The following is an 18,538-nucleotide window of genomic DNA, read 5'->3' on the forward strand; positions in this document are numbered from 1 at the left end:
GATAATAGATGAGCTTTAATTTTGTTGATAGCAGATATTACAAGTCTCATGCTTGAAAAAAGTTGCTGGCTGAGTTCTTTGACCATGAGATGTTGATGACGTATTACACAATGGATTGAAAGCAGACTTGGAGTTCGGTTTTTCATAAATGCCACTATACCAGCATAGCGACCTGTCATATATCATGCTCCATCTGTTGCACAAGAAATCACATTCCTAATCAGAATACTTTTATCCTGAATATACATTTTGAGCTTGTCATAGATTGATTCCCTGTTGATATTTGTTTTTAACTTTTTACAAAAGAGAATCTCTTCTTAAACTTTTCCATTTTTGTCAAACCCTACATATGCCATTACCAATGCCTCATGTGTCACACAGCTGACTCATCCAATTGCATCCAAAATTCTATTTTTTGTAGCTCTGTGCACAGTTGATACTCAATGTCTTCACTCATTTCATCAATACAATCAGCTAGAGTTATTACTCAGAGGAATTGATTTTAAAATACTGGTATACATTTTGAAAACAGTGGTGAGTAGGCATTATTAATCTTTCACCAATTGTTTGAGATTTTCCACATTTTGCTATCATTTTGGAAATTTTATATGAAGCAATGAGACCACCCCCTTAGTCATTTTTAAGCTTTCTTGGCAAATGACTTGAGTGTACAACTCTTTTCAAATGCTTCTTTCATCTTCTGGAACTGAGTAATACCATAAATAGCCTTTTCAGGGTGCCTTATACAGAAGTGTTCCTGCAATCTTGATGGTTTCATGGCTCCATTAGATAGTACAGTATTACAAATAAGACACACGGGGCGTTGCTGATCTGATGGGAATGGAATAGAACCATACTCCAGGTAGGTAACATTGTATTGATGCACTTTCTGTAGTTTCTGTTTCTCAGCAGGATTAGAATTCATGGCTTCACCGTCTTCAGAGTCAGAGATCGCGCCATAAGTATTTATCCATCATTAACGGGGATAAATAAAAATTTAATATAAACACAAACTGGCAATGCCTCTTAGATGTTGATGATGACAGTGAGTTGACACAGATGGAATAATGGTAGCGGCACACAAAGGGACGGCGAGGCGAAGATGAAGACAATCACAACAGCGAAAATTACGCTGACAAGGATTCAGATTGGAAGCTGAATGTTAGTCAGGATAGAGCTAGTGCTTGGCAGGCTACCTTTATACTACTCCAATTAGTGCGATTGACCAATCACGCAAGGTCTCAGAATCCCCAAAGATGGTTCCTGACCCCACACATGAAGCCGAGGTTGCTTTGAACACCTCAAGAGAAATCCTCTGGGTCAACAGGTTCACTAACTGGCTCTATTTTACCATTTGGAAATGGCCAGCACTGTATTGTTGCGTGACCTGTTTTCCATAGATATGTTTAGAAAATTGAGAGGGTATACTAGACTTAACCAACTGTTAAATTGCATGAACTCATTCCGTGCTGCAAGTCAAGGGGAACTGTTGGGCACCGTTTGCTAATTTATGCAACCCCAATAATATCTGTTTGGTTCGTAAGTTCGGATGAGATTGCCAAGTTTCAGATGCGTTGTGACGATGAGTGCTCACTGCCTGCAGAGCTATGGTTCTTCCCGTGTTTCAGTGCTTCATCCCTTTTTTTGGAAGTGCTTGCTCTACTAATGGTCGGTCAGGTCTTATGCCTCAAGTTAAGGTGCCATTTACCGTGTCCCCCCCTCCCCCAAGAATCTTGAACAACTCCCCAACAACTTCTATTTCCCCTAATGCCCCCATAGGACACGTAACTACCCCCCCTTGGGAATCACTGTTCAAACATTTCCTCGGTTTATGCAGGGAGAATTGGTCAATTGTAGGAAGCTGCTCAGCACATCAAACTCATTGCCATCAGCAACCAAGCACTCATTCCATTTGAATTGCTGACTTAGTTACTTTAGGTGTAAACAGCCACGCTAATTCCTCACCACTATTAATTTTCATCCCATTAATGTTGAACATTTCCAACTTCACTGAGATTTTGGCAACATTATCTTTCCAGGTAACAACTGATACAAAAAGCTCATCAGTAACTATTCCTTAATTGGCCCTCTCCTTGTTATAATATTGTTACCATGTCTATAAAAGCTGCTACGTTTCCCTCTATGTATTTGTAACTCGTGTTCTCTTTTTTTGTATTTTCCTGTTAACTTGCCCTCTCAGCTTACTGTACTCAGACTGGCTCTCTTTTGAACTATTCACCCACCATATGTCATGAACATATTTAATTTGTTTCGCCAAACCACTGCTTTGGTCATTCAGTGGCCCTGGCCTTGGTTTCCTTTGTGGGAACTGAGCAGTGGGTACCCTGTTTAAAGATTTCTCACCATGAAGTTTTACTTCATTCTGAGATGAGGAAAAACTTATTTACACAGGTTGAATTAATCATTGGAATTCACTACCCAAGAGGCTAGTAAATGTACACTTGCAAGGTACATTCAATTTTGAGACATGCACATTTTTAAACACTATGGGAATCAGGGGAATAAACAGGAATGTACACTTAAGTTAGAAGATCTCCCATTTTCTACTTTACTGACAGAGCAAACCTGAGGGACCACATGGTCTATTCATGAATCTATATTTTATATTTCACGCACCTGGAAAATGCCAACTCCAATAACATTGAAAACAGAACAATCAGTCTTTTTGTCCAGGGTAGGGTAGGGTAGTGTAAACATGCAGGGCAAAAATTTAAAGTGAGAGGGGGAAGTTTTGAAGGAAACCTGAGAGGCAAGTTGTTGGGTATGTGGAATGAGCTGCCGGGCAAAAGTCATAGAGGGGAGTACTATTCAATTTTTAAAACACGTTTTGGCAGGTCATGAAAAGATTTAGAAGAATTTGGGTCAAACACAGACAAGTGGAAGACAGGATAGATTCTTCAGATGATGGAGATTTTGAGCATTGCATCCAAAACTCTGGAGGTCACAGAGCATCTATGGAAGGAAATAAAGAGTTGACATTTTGGGACGAGACCTTTCAACAGGACTAGTTCAGATGGATAACATGGACCGAATATGAAGGGTCTTTTCCATGCTGTGTAACTCCATAACACAAGGGTCTCTCAATACTGCTCTGAAGTGTCAGCTCAGACTTCCTTGCTCAAATAAGCTTAAGCCCAGAACCCTTTAACATCGAATGTAAAATGCTAACTGAGCTTTGATCTGTTCTCCCTTCCTGGTTAAACATGAGCATTCAGTATATATGTTTTATCTCACTTATAGATGCTAATTCAAAAAAAAAATGGTTGCCAAAATTGGCACAATCTTATAGTCTCACTCAATGCCACAAGAAACCAAAATGTCAAGCAGAGGTTAGAACTTATTGATGGAATAGAATTGGTTAGTGGCACAAACTCATCTGGTGTCATCACTGCAAGAAGAAGCAATCATTCTATTCACCTGTACCAATGCGTTACAGTTTGAACATATTTAAATATATAAAATTCTCTTTGATCCTACCAAAGAAACAACAGAGTTGCTTGAGTAATATAGGTGAATCTGAATACAGATAAATGTGTTATAGTTACCAAATTCAAAATACTGTCATTAATAAAAAAAAAAAATCCCTTTGATAAATGTGTGGAATCCTGGTCAGAGTAGTCATTACCTCAATTTTTCATTTATAGGCATTGGATTTATGCAAAACTTTGAATGAAATGATGCACAATTATAGACTATAAAGAAGCTCTAAAGCATCATCTTATCTCATCAAACACAAAGATAGTGCAGTTAAATGTGTGGATAGAGAGCTTCCGATATATTGATCATTGACTTGCCTTCAGGGCAGATGGGACCTGCACAGAAGGGATTTACATAAGAGACAAAACTGGACCCAAACTGGAGGGGTGGTTGACTAATGCTTCTCTGGAGGGTTTAAACTGGAATGAAAACAGGGGAGGCGTTGGGATAGGAAACCCAGAGCAGCAACACAGGGACTGAGAGAATGGTGGAGGTATGACAAGCAAGTCTGAGTTCTGCTGCACAGCAGCATGCCTGCACAAAGATGTGAAGGTCTGATCTGGACGAAGTAGGGCCCAGATAGGGTATACGCTTGAAAGCCATAGTTAAGCTGCGCAAGCTCTTGTTAAGGTGCATGTGCAGCTCCAACGTTGGTGACCTTATCACCTGCAAATATGTAATTATCATCGAATGAGGATTCCCCAACAAAGAGAAATCTCCCAGTGATGACTGCAAAAGGGAAACATGAAATTGAAAAAACGCCATCTTGTTTTCTCTTGGTAAAAGTAATTGGTTATAGGAGAGAAATAATGATTGCCTCTTATAGGAGAGGATTATTAGGGATAGGATTTACTCACTGTTGGAAGAATATAGGCTAATTCGACATAGTTGGTGTGGCTTTGTGTGGGGCGCGTAACATCTTACAACCTTGATTGAGCTTTTTTGAAGAGGTGACTTCCTGAGGAAGATGGGGTTGTGGCGGCTACATGGACTTAAGGCATTTGACAAAGTCTCTCATGGTATGTTGATTAGGAAGATTAAGATGCAAGGGGTCCACAGTGAATTAATTGGTAGCTTGGATTCAGAATTGGCCTTCCCATAGAACACAGCGGGTAAAAATGGAAGAATTATTTGGCCGGATGTCTATGACCAGCTGAGGCTTGTGACCAGTGGTGTCTGTAATATATGTAAATGACTTAATGGAAATGTAGATGGCTCAGTAAGTAGGTGTGCAAATGACACAAATATTGGTGTTGTGGACAGTGAAGGAGGTCAAAAGATACAGCAGGATATAGATCAGTTACAGTTATGGATGAAGAAATGGCAGATTAAGTTCAATCTGGATAAGTGTGAGGTGGTGCACTTTGAGGGGTTAAATGTAAGGGGAAAGTATACAATTAATGGCAGCATTGATGTCCAGAGATCATGCATTTCTCCTTGAAAGCGGTGACACTAATTGACTGGGTGGTAAAGATCACATGCTTGCCTTCATTACTATGAGCATATGACATAAACACAAGGATGTCATGATGCAGTTGCTAGGCTGCACTTGGAATACTGCAAGCAGTTCTCGTTGTCCCGTTATAGGAAGGAGACGGAGGCTTTAGAGGGGGTTGACCAGATTGCTGCCTGGATTAGAGGGTATAAACTACCAGAAATTGGACAAACTTGGTTTATTTTTACTGCAGCGTTGGAGGCCGTGTGGAGATCTGACAGATGTTTATAAAATTACGAGAGTTACACATATTGTGGACAGCCAGAGAATTTTCCTCCCAGGGTGGAAAAGCTGAAAATGGTGAGGGGGGGGGAATTTAAAAAAGGCAATGTGCAAGGCAAACTATGTTAAAAAAACTCAGTGTGGTAGATGCCTGGAATGCACTGCCAGGGAGGTAACTGAAACAGATCAGAATGGTAGCTTTTATATAGGCATATGAATATGCAGGGACTGGAAGAATATGGATCATACACAGGCAGAAGGGATAATCTAATTTGGCATCATTTTTGGTATAGACATCAGGGATACTGAAGGGCCTGTTCCTCAGCTGTCCTGTTCTCTGTTTTATGTCAAGAGAAAGTAAATTATATTCAGCTACAAAATATAACATTGCCATACCAGCCTTCTCTTTCCCACTAAGGAATGGAGATTCAGACCAGTGATAGTACGGTTCAGTGAAAAAAATAGCTTCAGAGTTTATACAAAAACAGATCTCCACATTGTTGAAAGAAAGCAGATTTCAATTTTACAAGTAAAGCTTACAAAAGCTCGAGCAAATTATCAGAGGAATGAACCATTAAGTGGAATCCTTCAGTCGCCATCAGATTTCATGCTATGTTCCAGTCATAGCTATCTCTTGATAGCTTATAGCCTCTAATCAGGCAATCCTGGTAAACCCATCCTGAACCCTCTCCAAAGCCTCCATATCCTTCCTATAATGGGACAACCAGAACCGCATGCAATACTCCAAGTGCAGTCTAACTAAAGTTATGCTCCTAGCAGTCTTTACATGTTCTAGATGCATGTGCTAGTCCAAGTTAAACTCTAAATTACATTAAGTCCGGTTTGTTAATGGAGTTCCGTTGATCAAGGTAACGTTACGATACAACAGAAGAGATTTCAGTCCATTACATTCTCGTCACTTCCTTTCATCCATGGTGTGTTGCTTCAGGAAGATAGCATTATTAAGGATGCCTACCACCCTGGCCATTCCATTTTCTCTCCTCTGCCTTCTCAGAGAAGATACAGGAGCTTGAAAACCTGAATGACTGGACTTAAGCAGTGCTTCTTCCTCATTGCTGCCTGACTTCTGAATCCATCCTCTTCCCAGTGGTGTTACCACATTCTTTGACACTTAATTCTAGCTCTTCTTAGTTACGGTCACTTCAGCGTTTCTGTTTGCATTACTTTGGATTTCACTACAATCTTTACACCATTCTGTTGTTTTGCACTTGGCACTATTTATTCTTGTATTTATTATTACAATATATACTATTTACTCTTGTCAGTTTCACATGAGCAAGGAATTTCATTGTATCCCGGTGTTCACGACAATAAACTAATCTGAATCTGGATTTGGTCCTCCGTTCTTTACACATTAGTCACTGCTACATTGAAACCATAACCACTTTCAGAAAAGATCATCTCTCATTGGTTGGGCGTATAATGAAAGCAGGGGGAAAAAAAGTGCCCTTTACAGTGTTACTAGTGCAATACATGGATGATTTGGATTCCAGGGGAGCAGGTTCAGGCAAAACATTTAGGCAAGAAAAAAAAGTCACTGAGTCATAGTTATTCAGCATAGAAACAGGCTCCGTGGCCCAACTTGTCCATGCCAACCAGCTAATGAAGTGAACAACTGGCTCCTCAAATCACAAAAAACCAATGAAAGCACGCTAAAACAAAAATTATATAGAACTTCTAATATCGCAAACCGTTCCTTGATCACTCACAGGAATGCAATCAGAAACCGAGCCTAATATATTAAAATGTGGTATGACAGATCAAGGGATTCGTTTTCCAAGCACCTTATAGAGAAAATGTGGAGAGTTCAGGGCCTGGGGAGCTGAAGGCAATAATTCCAAAGAAACCTGTACTGCAGAGATGTCAAGAAGTTGCAAAACTGGAGAACAATACAGAAATACATATAACCATATAACAATTACAGCACGGAAACAGGTAATCTCGGCCCTTCTAGTCCTTGCCGAACTCTTACTCTCACCTAGTCCCACCGACCTGCACTCAGCCCCTAATCCTCCATTCCTTTCCTGACCATATAGCTATCCAATTTAACTTTAAATAACAACATCGAACCTGCCTCAACCACTTCTGCTGGAAGCTCGTTCCACACAGCTACGACTCTCTGAGTAGAGAAGCTCCCCCTCATGTTACCCGTAAACTTTTGCCCTTTAACTCTCAACTCATGTCCTCTTGTTTGAATCTCCCCCACTCACAATGGAAAAAGCCCATCCACGTCAACTCTATCTATCCCCCTCATAATCTTAAATACCTCTATCAAGTCCCCCCCCCCAACCTATGCAGCAACAATTGGAAACACTCAGGTTGGAAGAACAATACCTTATATTACATCTGGGTAGCCTCCAACCAGAAACAAGTCCGTGAGAAAATACGTCAGCAAACACATGGCAGATGGATGAATGTTATTGCTACAGGTTTGAATGTGGCAAGGGAAATTTTAGTAAGGTTTAATATTATTTGTTAATCAAAATGGAAATCTGCTTTACATTTTTGATCTGTGGTTCTTCAACTTTTTGAAAGGAAGCCTCCTTTAGTCAGTCAGTAAGATAAGCACCCCCACCCCACCACATAAATGCCTGACGTCATAGGCCACGTCTCTTCAGGAATTAAGGCTGATCCAGAGATTGACCAAACAGTAATTGTAGTAGCATACAGAATAGAATCTTGCTTTTTTTTTAGTGAATTTTTAATCTTAATACTAAAAAACCCTGAAGACTCTGCAACCTTTGTTCATCACCACTGAGGAGATTGTGAATCCCAAACTAGGAATCACTGTTCTATGTCATGGCATACAGACTAGAGACTCTAAATTTCAGAATGCTTTTGACTGCTTTCATTTCTGCTTTTTTTAAAAATAGGAACCTTTGCTTAGTAAACTACAGGCTGAATATTTAACTCGTATTGCTAAAGATATGTTTGATCCTGTCTGTAGAGACCCAATATCAGAAAAAAATAAAGGATGAAGAGAAAAATAACCTTAGTGACCCAAATTAAGGATTTACGCAGGAGAAAGACAAAGGATATTCAGACAGTGGCTGTGACATTTACAATGTTAAATTGAACATCCAGGAAGCAGATTAAATGTTAGAGTTTGCAAGGAAATTAACACTATCTAGACACTTTTTAAATAAAAGAACAGAGCTGCAGACAGAAGTTACTTGGGATGTAACGAAGAGAAATTAGCAACAAGCCTACTTCCAGAGATAAAATTATTTAATTTTCTACTTATGTCAATGCCACACAGCTCCTTTGCTCTCTTCTCCAACTGTTTGTTTGCCAGTCTGTACTGGTTGAAAAAGAAATTAATCCAACGGAATATTGGAAAGCCATTTCTTTGGTCATCACCATAAACTCTTTTCACTGACCGCAAGTTTCAAAACTCCCCAAGGTAGCCGTGGTTAAACCAACAAGTCTTTTCTTGAACAACGGGAATTCTTTTCTTGATCTTGGTCTCACCTTTAACCCTTAGATAAACTCCCAACCATATTTCCATGCTAAGATCAGGTACTTTCACTTTTTATATCATCTGATTCTGCCTCTCTCATAGCTTTCTGTTGTTAAAGTCCATATCAACACCTTTGCAACATTAAGACAATGATTCCGAAACAACCCTGGTCAGCATTTCACATTATATACCCTGCAATTTCAAAGACAAAAGACATCACCAAACCCTGTGTTCCAGTTTACAACTTGCTAGTGTAGCCTCCACACAATGTTTTCTGCTGACCTTTCCACTGGCATCCAGTTACTTCTATAATCTAGTTCAGTCCACTCATATACAATACTGTGCAAAACGTCTTAGGCAGCTTTTTTGAAAATATAAATTCTGTTTTGGATTTTTTTTTACCTTCTGCATTAGAAAAGAGAAAATTTTAGTAGAAAAGAGAAAATCAGTAGAAAAGAGAAAATTTTAGATTTTTTGTAATTCTTTAAAGAAAGTAACATTAAGTAACAGAACACTTTTCACACACAAAAAAAGTCATTGCTTAGTAGGTACTGTATATAGCCCAGTGTGAGATTAGACAAAGATAACAAAGAGGTGCTAATGATCAATGACATGATGAATTGAATGAAATAAACTGATTAAACAAACAGAAATGGGTGTAGAAGGAATCAAACTGGGCGAAGAGCAACCTAACTAAAAGTTGAGGGTGTAGCAGATGTAACAGTTTAAACTTCAAATCATCAATTCTTACATCAGGGCAAGAGTGAAGATAGCAACAAGACACAGGGTGGTCATCCTATATCAGTAAGGTCTCTCCCAAGCAGAAATTTTGCAGCAGACAGGTGTTTCAAGATGTGCTTCTGGAAAAACATAGAAATGGGCAGGTTGAGGACCAGAAATGCAGTGGTTGGTCATGGATACTGAGTGCAGTAAATGAGAGATACATCAAACGGGAGTGTCTTCTAAATCAGAAGAGCTCCAGCACTGCTATCAGCCCTGCGCTCACAGAAACCACTAGAACTCAAGTACACCCTTCTAAAGTCCAGAGAAGTCTTGTCAGAAGTGGACTGCTGCCAAAAAGCCATTCCTCCAAACTGGAAACAAAGCCAGGAGACTCACTTACACATAAAAGCACAAGGACTGGGGTGCTGAATAATGGCAGCAAGTGCTCTGGACTGACGTCAAAATTTGAAATTTTTGGCTCAAACAGGAGGCAGTCTGTCAGTAGAAGAGCTGGAGACTGCTACGTGGATGAGTGTCTGCAGACAACAGTGAAACACACAGGAGGTTCCCTGCAGGTCTGGGGCTGCATTTCTGCAAATGGAGTGGGTGACCTGGTCAGAAATGATTGAATCCTTGGTGCTGAGAAGTATAAGCAGATTCTCATCCATCACGTAATAACATCAGGGAGGCACCTGATGGGTTCCAACTTCATTCTGTAGCAGGAGAATAACTCCCAAAACAGGGCCAAGGTCATAAAGAATTATGTTCAGCAAAAAGGAAAACAAGGAGTTCTGTAACAGATGGTATGGCCTCCACAGAGCCCTGATCTCAAATTCATCGAGGCTGTCTGGGATTGTTTGGAGAGACAGAAGCAAGCAAAACAGCCAAAGTCTGCAGAAGACTGTGGCAAGTTCTCCATGATACTTCGAACAACCTACCAACCAATTTTCTAATAAAATTGCACGAAATAGTGTACCTAAGAGAAATGATGCACTTTTAGAGACAAAGGGCGATCACACCAAATATTGATTTGATTTAGGTTTTTTCTATTGTTTGCTGCCCTTTAATTTTTTTTGATATTTAGAAACTTTACCCTTCATTATTTTTGAAAGCATCTTCATTTTACAGAATTTGTTTTACTTGTGCCTAAGACTCCTACACAGTACTGTAATTCTGACTACTTGATCATTTTCAAATTTAATCTCTCCACTATAGCTTCAATCAGAAAGCATTTTGGGAGGGTTTCCTAGCCGAAGCAGTATATAAATACAGTGACATTGGACAAAAAGATGTAGAGTAAAATGAAAAGTAGTATTGATCAGTAAACAACACAGAACAGTTTCTTAAAATTCTTCCATTTTCACAATTAGCATCCTCAAGTTCTTGGTCAATATTGTCTCAAGTGACTCTCACTGTGGTCATGTCTCTAAGCTCTGAACCACCTCTCTTCCACAAGGCAATTAGAGATCAACCCTGCCCTGCAGGATTTTTGAAATAGAAATGATCCTTCTGATAAAAACCTGAAATTTTGCCTTCATGCCTACAATAGCAGAGTATTCTTTTTACACACACCTGGAAAACAAGTATCATCATATTTATACTCAGCATAATTTTAAAAAAAAGCTTTCATTCTATGTGAAAGGTTTACAATACCTGGCCTGAATACTCACTTTTACTCAGATGTTTTAAGTGGACACAAGGAATCATTAGTTAGTTTTATATTTTACGTATGACATAAGGATACTGCAAACTTCAATGGCCACACCCTGAAGATGGAATCTCTACAAGCATGCAAGTAATTTTCTCAAGTGGTGCTCTGGATACCAATGCCCTTACAGCTTGCAAAATACGAAGCAGAAATGGACTAAAAATAAATCTGATGCAGAACTTGTTCCACAACACTAAAGACCAAGGTCAAAGGTGAACAAAGCTGAGAATTAAGACATGGTACATGACAGTCGCCTATGTCATCAAGTGGTAATACTTCCAAAGATTAACTGAAGTTAGGTAAGGTGGATTCCACTTAGAAAAAGAAATGTTGTGTCCTAAAGTCACACTTTCTCTGTCCTACCGAAGGGTAACGGCCTGAAACATTGACTGTACTTTTTTTTTCCCATACATGCTGCCTGGCTTCCTGAGTTCCTCCAGCATTTTCTGTGTGTTGTTTGGATTTTCAGCACCTGCAGATTTTCTCCTGTTCATTGTTTTATTCATATCTGTCACAGAACTGTACCTACACATCTCTAAGAAAATTGATAACAGGCCATAAGTGGTAACTGAGCTTTAGATGATACCTTTAATTACAAGTGTCAATAGTAACACAAGAATAGGAGCAGGCTGTTCAATTCTTGTGTTAATTCCCCTATTTAATCAGATTTTTGCTGATCCGCATTTTAACCCCTGCCTTGGCTCGTTAATATGTCTAAAAGAATCATGGTTTTGAAGACTTCTATTGACCTCCACTATCACAACTGCTTTTAGAGGTAGAACACCATATTTCCATCATGACATGCGCGAAAAAGTGCTGCCCAAACTCGAGCTCTTCGCTAAGTGATCCAGACCTTTGTTCTGCACTTCTAACTCCAGAAGAAATAACCTCTCTTGCTTTGCCTATCCACTTCTTTGATCAACCTAAGTATATATCTACAGAGATGAATATAAGCCTTGTCTAGGTAACTTGCCCACATAATTCTTTCCCTTTTGGTTCAAGAGTATAGGAAATCTGCCTTGTCCCATTTGTGACCTATAATCCATCCAGAGATCGAAAGGCAGTTCTCTATATATGATGCAACTAGAACCCTACAGAACTTATCTTCCACTCCTTTGCATTTCAGCACTAAAGCTTTGATATTCGAAAAGCCTGCAAAATTATTTTTGTCCCTTTCTTTGAGAAATTTCTTTACTTGGCACTAAGGTGATTGTGCAGAGCTGCAAACTATAGCAGTTAATGAATGTATGAAAATAACCAAGAGATAGATAGCAGAGAAAAATTCTGTGATACGATATGAACATACAGCACAGGAACAGGCCTTTGACCCTTAACGTTTCTGCTGATCATGCTGCCGACTGAAATAAGCTGCAAAGGGTTGTCGACTCAGCCAGCTCCACATTGGGCACTAGCCTCCCCCACCATCGAGGACATCTTCAAAAGTGCCTCATTAAAGCTCCTCACCATCCAGGCCATGCCGTCTTCTCATGACTGCCATCGGGGAGGAGGTGGCACAGGAGCCTGAGAATGCACGATCAATGTTTTAGGAACAGCTCCTTCTCCTCTGCCATCATAGTTCTGAAGGGTCCACGGACCATGAACACTACCTCATTATTTTATCCTCTTGTTACACTATTTTTTTATATTTCATATTTTATCAGCAATATTTTATGTCTTGTACTGTACAGCAGCCACAATGCAACTAATTTTACCACCTCAGTGATAATAGACCTGATTTTGATACAATAAAAATTTAATAAATTAGTACAACCCTCTCAGTACACTTCATTTGCCATACTTTTGCCTACTGACTTAACCTGTCTATTTCTCTCTGCAAACACTGCCTGCCTCACAACGTGTCCGACTCAGCAATAAATTGTCAATGGGTGAGAATGGCCCCTCACTTCCATGAATACACATTACGAACAGCTGAGGGCTCAGCAATGATCCCTGAAATTACAACGTGCTAACTTGAAAATGACTCATTTATCTGCGATATGATTCCTGCCACCAAACCATTTCGCCAGAAGTGCTGATATATTATCCTTAATCCCATCAACCCTGAGCTTGGGCAGTAACCTTTTACAATGACACAATCAAATGCCTTTCAGAAATCTAAACTCAGCCATATTCTGGACTCAATAGTAGTCATAGAGAGATGTCATGATGAAGCAGCACCAATGGCCCACTGAGTCAATGCAACCATTAATCGCCCATTTACACTGCCTAGATAGACTTGATTTCTGTCTGCATCAGCAATCCATCTGTATTCATTGGCTCTGCTTGTTTTCCACCCCAACACACTTTATTCTCTGGAAGTAGGGGACATACCCAAGCCTGACCCACTGAATGCATCTTTCATCTCCGTACTTCTCAACACCCACAGTATAGTGCCTATGTTCTTGTTCTCTAACTGCCCTCCATTCACTCACTAAACAGATAACCTTGTTTACAGTTTACCATTATGGTCACCCCAGTTTTATCATATCATTATCAACATCCTTTCCCCACCTTCCCTGCTTCTTCCCAAGCTTCGTTCCTCAATCCTGATGTAGGCCCTTGGTCCTTAAGCATTAACTATTTCTTTTCTCAAAATGCACCCTGACCTGCTCAGCGTTTTCAATATTTTCTGCTTTTATTCTAAATTCTATTGTTTCCCCATGATCCATCCTGCTAGTTGAAAGTCTCAAAAGATTACATTAAATCTGCCAGCTGATTTTCCTCTTATTTTTAATGATTCCCTGACCTAGATGCTAAGGGACCAGCACCAATTTTTCCCGTCCTCTTCCTTTTTATAATGTAGAACTCCCAACATGTTTATGTATTCCTTGATGGTTTAGTTTCTGTATTTTCCTATCAATATTTTGTCATTACTTGTTTACAAAACACACCCCCAATTCCCAGGCCTATTAATCTATCATACTAGCCTTCACTGCAGTTAGTCACGAATGGATATCAATTGAGTCCTTACTTCTCAATGGAATTTTGTCTTATTTTTTAGTGTTTTTAAATTTAGAAATACAGCATGGATCAGGCCCCTCCAGCCCAACGAGCTGCACCACCCAGCAACCCATCTATTTAACTCTAGCCTAATCACAGGTCTGTTAACCTACTAAAGATACTAACTCCTTGGGCTGTGGGAGGAAACCAGAGCACACGGAGGAAACACATGCTCACAGGAAAGGTATACAAACTTCTTACAAATGGCATCGGAATTGAACTCTGAAGCCCCGAGCTGTGACAGCATCACTCGAACTGCTACACCACTGAGGCACCCGCTGGTCTTTACAACATTTAAAAACTTATGAAATATTTCTGCCACTGGTTATCTACCACAACATCTTTTAATCTAATTGAACCTGGCTTTCTGGAGCCGTGGGAAAGCAGCTGAAGCAGCTACATCATTGTGCCCGAGTAGTGTCAGAGGCTTGCAGTCAGGAGTGAGCCCAGGTCTCCAGCACTGTGAGGCAGTGGCCCTACCCACTGTGCCGAATATGTGTCACACTTTACCTCATCTCACATTGACAGCACATCCTTCCTTCTCTTACCACCTAATATATTTATTGAGCTTCCCACCTAAATAATTTGTCACGTCTTTATGATCGAGAGAGACAGAGACAGAGAGACAGACAGAGAGAGAAGTATGATTACGCTCAAGGGGAATTCTGCCTTCACCATTCTACTGTCAAGGGAACATTTTTGTAGTAATTGAAGAGGAGGTGACCACATGTTCACTTTACATAAAGCTCAGAATGTCTCTGAGGGCATCTCTGATTCTTTTAGACTTTAAAATGGCCAAAGAACAATAATCAGAAATACAGCAAATAAATCACTGCCTCCACTTGCTTCAAGTTGATTGAGAAAAGCACGAGAAAAGTGTCTAAACTCCGTTTGAATGCTGTATAGCTTGGCCTGAAAATAAAGATCAAAGAACCCACTGTAGGGGAGAGTGGACATGCAAGTAATCACATTACTAGGGTAAGGTGCCAGAGGAATAGTCGAAACAGTAGATGTACTTGAGATCAAAAGGAGGGGTTCGCATGGAAATTCCACTCAAAAAACGGTTGTATAATTAGGACTTTTCTGTTACACACATAACATTTATTTATTTCTAAGTAGGGTATAAAGAAAACATCTCTGTTATATGCATTCTGCCACATTTAATTCAAAACACAGGTGCATATCAAACTCTACAATCATGACTTTAATCAGTAACTCAAAATCAAACATGGAAAATGCTTGCAGCTCCATGTCAAAGCAACAATTCATACTGCAAAGCCAACACGTATTATTATTAAATGATCGCATCAACTCACTACACAGTTTTAAAGTATCAAATGGGATAAACACCCATTAAAATCTCCTCATAACAAGCTAGAAATACTGAACACACTCAACTGTGACTGACTGAAATTATATAGTCAGATACCTCCTGTACCTAATAAAGTGCCACAGAGTGTATGTTTGTGGTCTTCTGCTGTTGCTCATCCACTTCAAGGTTCAACATGTGTACTTAGAGATGCTCTTCTGGACACCACTGTTGTAACGTGTGGTTATTTCAGTTAGTGTCACCTTCCTGTCAGCTTGAAACAGTCTGAACATTCTCCTTTGACCTCTCTCATTAACAAGACATTTTCACCCACAGAGCTGCCACTCAATGGACTTTTTTTTGTTTTTCACACCATCCTCTGTAAACTCAAGACTTTTGCAAGTGAAGAGACTTTTGTAAGTGAAAATCCCAGGAGATGAGCAGTTTCTGAGATACTCAAACCACCCCGCCTGGCACCAACAATCATTCCACAGTCAAAGTCACTTACTTAACATTTCCTCCCTATTCTGACGTTTGATCTAAACAACAACTGAACCTCTCGACAATGTCAGCATGCCTTTATGTACTGAGTTGCTGCTGCATGATTGGCTGATCAGATATTTGCATTAACAAGCAAGTGTACCAGTGTATCTAATAAAGTGGTCATGGTCAATGTTACCCCTCTCAAATCTCAGTGAGCAAATGCAATTATGTCATACAACATTAAACCAAAAGGCACGAGAGGTTCAATTTACTGTCTGATCATGAGAGCAAAATTGATTTGGATTGAGAAGTAAACAATGTTAGAATATCTTTTTTTGGTGACTTTCCACAAGGACCAATTAGAATCTGTACAACTCTTACGAATAGGCCGAGTCAGAATTCGGCTTGGCTTTGATACTGTTAAACTTGTTCAAGCATGGGCATTAAGAGCAGGCTCCTAACTATTTGTCTCCCAGAACGGGACAGTTGGCCAACACTCATTGGAATATGCAGAATAAACTCTAAATGGCTATGTTGATAGGTAGCAATGTTTCTGCTTTCAAAGCTGAACTGGGGCATAATAATAGTTACTGAGATGAGGAAATGAAATAACCTTGGCAAAGGGCACTGAATAAAAATAGCTAATTTTAGCTTTCATATCTTCCGAACCTTCGCAGTGAGCAACTCTGTTGGAATCATTCCCAAGAGCTTATTTGAAGGTGCTGGTGACAGTACTCACCACTTTGAGTTCTGGCACAGATCGGCTAAGTGTCCACTCTTGGCTGTTCACAAATGCATCTGCAAAACACAAGTCCATAGCCAAAATTAAAACTCCATATAAGAATGTTTGCAAAAGGCAAAGCAACATTTGTCTACCCTTCGCAAATAACAATTGAGAGAGCAAAACCAGAAAGAACAGACAGCAGTTTACAAAGGTTACTAAATCCTTACCTACATGAGTTAACTAACCCTAGTATTTATATAACTAATTCACAAAGTTTCGTTTGACTACAGTAAAGCACTGATATTTGTCATTTTTAGAACGTAACTGAGTGACTACAGTTTGCAGGAGTCTGTCTGTACTCTATAGTCATAGTCATATTTTATTAATCCCGGGAGAAATTGGTTTTCGTTACAGTTGCTCCATAAATAATAAATAGTAATAGAACCATAAATAGTTAAATATGTAAATTATGCCAGTAAATTATGAAATAGGTCCAGGACCAACCTATTGGCTCAGGGTGTCTGACCCTCCAAGGGAGGAGTTGTAAAATTTGATGGCCACAGGCAGGAATGACTTCCTATGACGCTCTGTGTTGCATCTCGGTGGAATGAGTCGCTGGCTGAATGTACTCCTGTGCCCACCCAGTACATTATGTAGTGGATGGGAGACATTGACCAAGATGGCATGCAACTTAGATAGCATCCTCTTTTCAGACACCACCGTGATAGAGTCCAGTTCCATCCCCACAACATCACTGGCCTTACTGTCCTTCACCTCAAGGGTGGCCTCAGCATGGCACCAGAGAACTGACATGTCAGAATGGGAATGGGGATCAGAATTAAACTCCTTACATCACAATTCTGTGTCACTTCAAATCAGTCTGACCACTCTGGTGCCTGAAATGAACCTAAAATGAACAAAAACCATTTATCTCATGGATTTGACCTCAAGTCTGTAGAATGGGATAACAGGCTTTCTTCTCACAAGCAATGCTGCCAGAACTCAGCAGCTCAGGCAGCATCTATGGAAATGAATAAACAGCCAACCTTTTGGGCTGATACCCTTTTTCAGGACTGGAAAGGGAGGAGGAGGATGTCAGAATAAAAAAAGGTGGTGGGAGGGGAAAGAGGATAGCTAGAAGGTGACAGGTGAAGCCAGGTGGATAGGAAAGGTAAAGGGCTGGAGAGGAAGGAATCTGATAGGAGAGGAGAGTGGGCCATAGGAGCAAGGATAGGAGGAGAAGACCCAGGTGGAGGTGATAAGCAGGTGAGAAGAGTTATGGGGCCAGAGTGGGGAAGAAGAAGGGAGGGGAGGGATTTTTTTTATATGCCATCAGGTTGGAGGCTACCCGAACAGAATGTTGGGTGTTGCTCCTTCACCTCAAGAGTGGCCTCAGCATGGCACCAGAGAAGGCCATGGACTGGCATGTCGGAATGGGAATGGGAATGGGAATCAGAATTAAACTCCTTACATCACAATTCTGTGTCACTTCAAATCAGTCTGACCACTCTGGTGCACCCGGCTCAAGCTGCTGTGCAAGGTATTCTTTCCAAGTAAACTTCACAAACCTCACAAGCCAAAACATGATCTTACACCAAAACTAATGAAGTATTATAATCAAAGTGAACAATAATCCAACAATGTTTACTAATGATGTTTACAGAAAGAAAAACTTGGTTAGTTTCTTCTTCTTTATCAAATAGTTCCCCAAGATCTTAAACAGCACCAAAATGCACAGGTTTCCTAGCAGTTCAATATCTCTTCTGAAGAATGAACAACACTGGGCAAATTAGTCTAGACTTTATGAAGTTTCTGGAGTCAAATCTGAAATCAAAGGGTGGAAGTACTAGCAACAATGTCTTAGCTGATGCTTCTCATAGAATTAACAGAAATAG

At 40.0% G+C, this 18,538-nt stretch overlaps 1 protein-coding gene across 2 annotated transcripts in view; it reads right to left on the reverse strand.

Annotated features, from left to right (window-relative positions):
- Positions 1-18,538, reverse strand: part of agap1 (ArfGAP with GTPase domain, ankyrin repeat and PH domain 1) — a 649,964-nt gene that overhangs the window by 370,938 nt on the left and 260,488 nt on the right. For both annotated transcript variants that reach the window (XM_072261395.1, XM_072261394.1), the window contains exon 2: positions 16,659-16,717. In XM_072261395.1, the coding sequence (XP_072117496.1) occupies positions 16,659-16,717 (59 nt within the window). The remainder of the gene's footprint in view (positions 1-16,658; positions 16,718-18,538) is intronic.

This window comes from Mobula birostris, chromosome 6 (genome assembly GCF_030028105.1).
Source record: "Mobula birostris isolate sMobBir1 chromosome 6, sMobBir1.hap1, whole genome shotgun sequence".
Lineage (NCBI taxonomy): Eukaryota > Metazoa > Chordata > Chondrichthyes > Myliobatiformes > Myliobatidae > Mobula > Mobula birostris.